This window comes from Atta colombica, unplaced genomic scaffold (genome assembly GCF_001594045.1).
Source record: "Atta colombica isolate Treedump-2 unplaced genomic scaffold, Acol1.0 scaffold189, whole genome shotgun sequence".
Taxonomy (NCBI): Eukaryota; Metazoa; Arthropoda; class Insecta; order Hymenoptera; family Formicidae; genus Atta; species Atta colombica.
The window spans coordinates 1819760-1823273 of record NW_017259281.1 but is presented as its reverse complement, the minus strand read 5'-3'; the positions used below and the strand labels follow the sequence as shown (position 1 = coordinate 1823273).

The 3514-nt window shown below is 23.8% G+C and overlaps 1 protein-coding gene across 1 annotated transcript in view; it reads right to left on the bottom strand.

Moving 5' to 3' along the window:
- Positions 1 to 322: 322 nt before the first annotated feature.
- The window catches only part of LOC108686696 (major facilitator superfamily domain-containing protein 6-like), a 5511-nt gene continuing 2319 nt past the window's right edge, over positions 323 to 3514 (bottom strand). Inside the window, exons 4-9 of the mRNA XM_018192121.1 lie at positions 1562 to 1752; positions 1355 to 1491; positions 1095 to 1207; positions 767 to 1012; positions 485 to 631; positions 323 to 390 (exon numbers count right to left, since the gene is read on the bottom strand). Coding sequence (XP_018047610.1) covers positions 323 to 390; positions 485 to 631; positions 767 to 1012; positions 1095 to 1207; positions 1355 to 1491; positions 1562 to 1752 — 902 coding nt within the window. The remainder of the gene's footprint in view (positions 391 to 484; positions 632 to 766; positions 1013 to 1094; positions 1208 to 1354; positions 1492 to 1561; positions 1753 to 3514) is intronic.

Below are 3514 nucleotides of genomic sequence, written 5' to 3'. Positions count from 1 at the left end.
TTATATTGTTAAATATAAATATTGATATAATTAAACTATTTTACATGTAAATATATAATATTCATTTTTATACGTAAATTATAAATATTAACACATTTCCAATTCAAGCGTTCTATATGTACTATACTTTCGAATTTATACTATTAAAATATTTAAAATTACTGGAAATATATTATTAAATAATATTTTAATGACATTTATAAAAAAATATACAAAACGTTAATAAAATTCATATAATCAATATTTCCAAATGCTGATTTAATGCTTTTGGCTAAAAAAATATTCATTAAATATATTGTATAATGAAAAACATCTTATAATATCATTCTGCTACAACACACTGATTTCGTGCATCATCAGGCTTTTTCCACTCAATATTATTTCGTATTCCTACATTAAAATACAATAAAATGTGTTATTTTTTTTAATAATATCTAAAAAAAGATTAATTGATTTTATTAGATTAAATCATTCGAGTTCTTACCTGATAACTTATGCTTCAAATACGTAATATAAAGTGCAAAATATACTAACGCACAAAATCCTGCAAATATCGAAAATATTTGCAAAGTTAATGCACCACCAAATTTTTTTAGCAGCATACTTCCCACCAAATTACCGACAGCAAAACCTAAAAATATCTTAGATTTTACACTTTATATTAATAAAAAACTCTTACTAAGAAGGGAAAGAATACATACGTTTATATTGTTCATTTTCTTTGTAATAATTCAATTGTAAATGTAAAATATTTGAAGAAGTTTACCAAAACCCTCTTTTAATCCTGACATAATGCCTTGAACAGAAACAGATACACTGGATGATGATATTACATCTGCGAAAGCTATTGTTGTTACGTAGGAAAGTGTATATGATAATCCTAGTAATAAAAATTCTATTAGAACAATCCACCATGGTGTTGGTGCTATAGATATTAATCCCAGCCGTAAAACATAAAACACGAGAGAGAGATTAAAGGTGTAACCATATCCAAATTTATTTAATATTCTACCTGAAAAGAAAATAAGGCAATGCTTTAATTTATTGAATTGTTTAAATGGAAAATCTTATAATGAAATATAATTTATTGATACCAGATAAAGGTAAAAATATTACACAACCGAAAGCTTCTGCGGCTACAGTTAAACCTTCTATTAATTTAATTTTGTCCATGTAACCAGTCTTTATAGCTAAATCTTCTTCGTACCTAGTAAAATATATAACTTAACTAAACATTATAAAAATTAAATGTTATAAAAATTAAGTTTGCTTAAAATTTTACGTTTTAATTTTTATATTCTGATTTCATATATAACATAAAAATATAAATACCTTAAAAAAAGTATAAACTCACCACAATAAAAAAAAGATTATGTAACCATCAATGGCTCCGACAATGATAGCAAAACAGAAAAATATAATAATATATTTGTATTTTGAAAGCGCATAGATATCTGCACATATATTTGTCGATCTTGATATACGTGGCAGCTGTAATAAAAATATAAAGTGTACGGTTTAGTTTTTTTTACTTGTTATTTTTAATTTATTATACAATTACCTTCAAGTTTTTACAGCATAATAAATCAATACTGGTAAATATAAATGCAAGAAGAAATGCTGGTGTATAAGTTTTATAGATTTTATTTTGGGACCATATATCTATAATATATCCAACTAAAAATGCTACTAAACCATAACTGATTTCACCCCATATACGCTGTCTACCATATTTCATTTGCTCACCTTTACCTGAAAAGATTAATTAATTAATTATAAAACATAATCCCATACGCATAAGCACGCATATATTTCTTTTTTATATAACATATTTGTGTACAAAAAAGTATTAAAAATTTTTATATATTACAAATTTATTGTAAAACACAAATATATCGACACACATTTTTTTAATGCAATATATTATTTATAATATCAAATTAACTTAGGCCACTATATAAATACATTAAATAAATGAGAAAAGGATCAATTGAACGAATCTAAAGGATCAAATGATCGAATCTACATATTGGTGCCCAATCATATTTTTACATGTAAATTCTAATCATCTATCAATTATATACAATCATCGAAAACATACAATCATGAACTGAAGTTGAAATGATAATATCAATTGATTGTTTATTTGCTACTTAAATAGTATTTTAAAATATCATAATATAATAATTTATCATCTTTGAATCATCCCAGAAATCATCCTTGTATACAGAATATTCCATTTGAATTTCTCCAGGTAAATATCTCGAAAAATATGGAAGATATAGAAAAATCAAACAAAGATTGCATGGTTTTAGAGGGAGATCATATTGTCTTTCTCCTAAGTGGAGGAGCTAAAAAGATATAAAGATGATCTTTATTTTTTTAAATGGAGTTGTATAATGTTTTACATATATGATTTCTTTAATTATTCTATAAATAAAAGTATTAAGATAGTGATATCAAAAAACCAATTTACGTTCATTTACGAGATATTTTATACTTTATTTCGGTACATATAACATAAAATATTAATTCATAAACTATTAATTTTTTTATAATTGTATCTTTCTTTTATGAATAGAATAATGAGATGAATCAACTGGTGAAAAGAAAATATAGTTGCTTATTTAAAAAATTATCCATTTTACTCACATATTTTTTTAAAACAATTATGTGTTTTCTTTAACACCAATTAATTCGTCTTATTATTATTTAATATTTTATGTCAATATGTGCGGAAATAAAATTTAAAATATCTCGTAAATTAATTGGTTTTTTGACTACCTTAATATTTTTATATACAGAATAATTAAAGAAATCATTGTGTAAAAAAATTATACAATTTCTTTTAAAACTATAAAGATGACTTTCATATTTTTTTGATATTATTACCTAGAAGAAAACAAACATGACCAAAGTATGGCTTCCTCTAAAACAGTCTAAACTATGCAACTTTTGTCTGAAACATTTTTCTATATCTTCTATATTTTTTGAGATATTTGTCTAGGAAAATTCAAATGGGACATCCTGATTGTTATGACAAAAAGTATCATGTGTCTCGATAATCAAATTGAAAATAAGATACCCGAATAGTTGAAAGATTTCTAGTTTGAATTCTGGAACTGAGGTAATATTTTTGACACTGCTTTTTTACAGTGTTTTAAGATGTGAAGTAGAATCATTATCAAATCATATTGATCCATTAAGTATGATATTATTTCAATCGTAATTTATGATTTCTCTGATAGTAATCGGCACGCAGTTTACTTAACTAAAGCTGAGTTGTTTGGTAAACTTCAGTTAACTGTCTTACTTTCTTATGTTTTTACTCTTTTACTCTTTTGTTTATCCAATAAGTAAATTAAAATAGTTTATCTAAAGATGGAACTACCGGCCCTAAAAGATATATTTAGAATTTACATACAAAAATATTATATATATTATAAAATAATTATATATGATGCTCTCAATTGAGTTGATTTGAGCAAAACAATTACAACTAAAATGTTGTTTT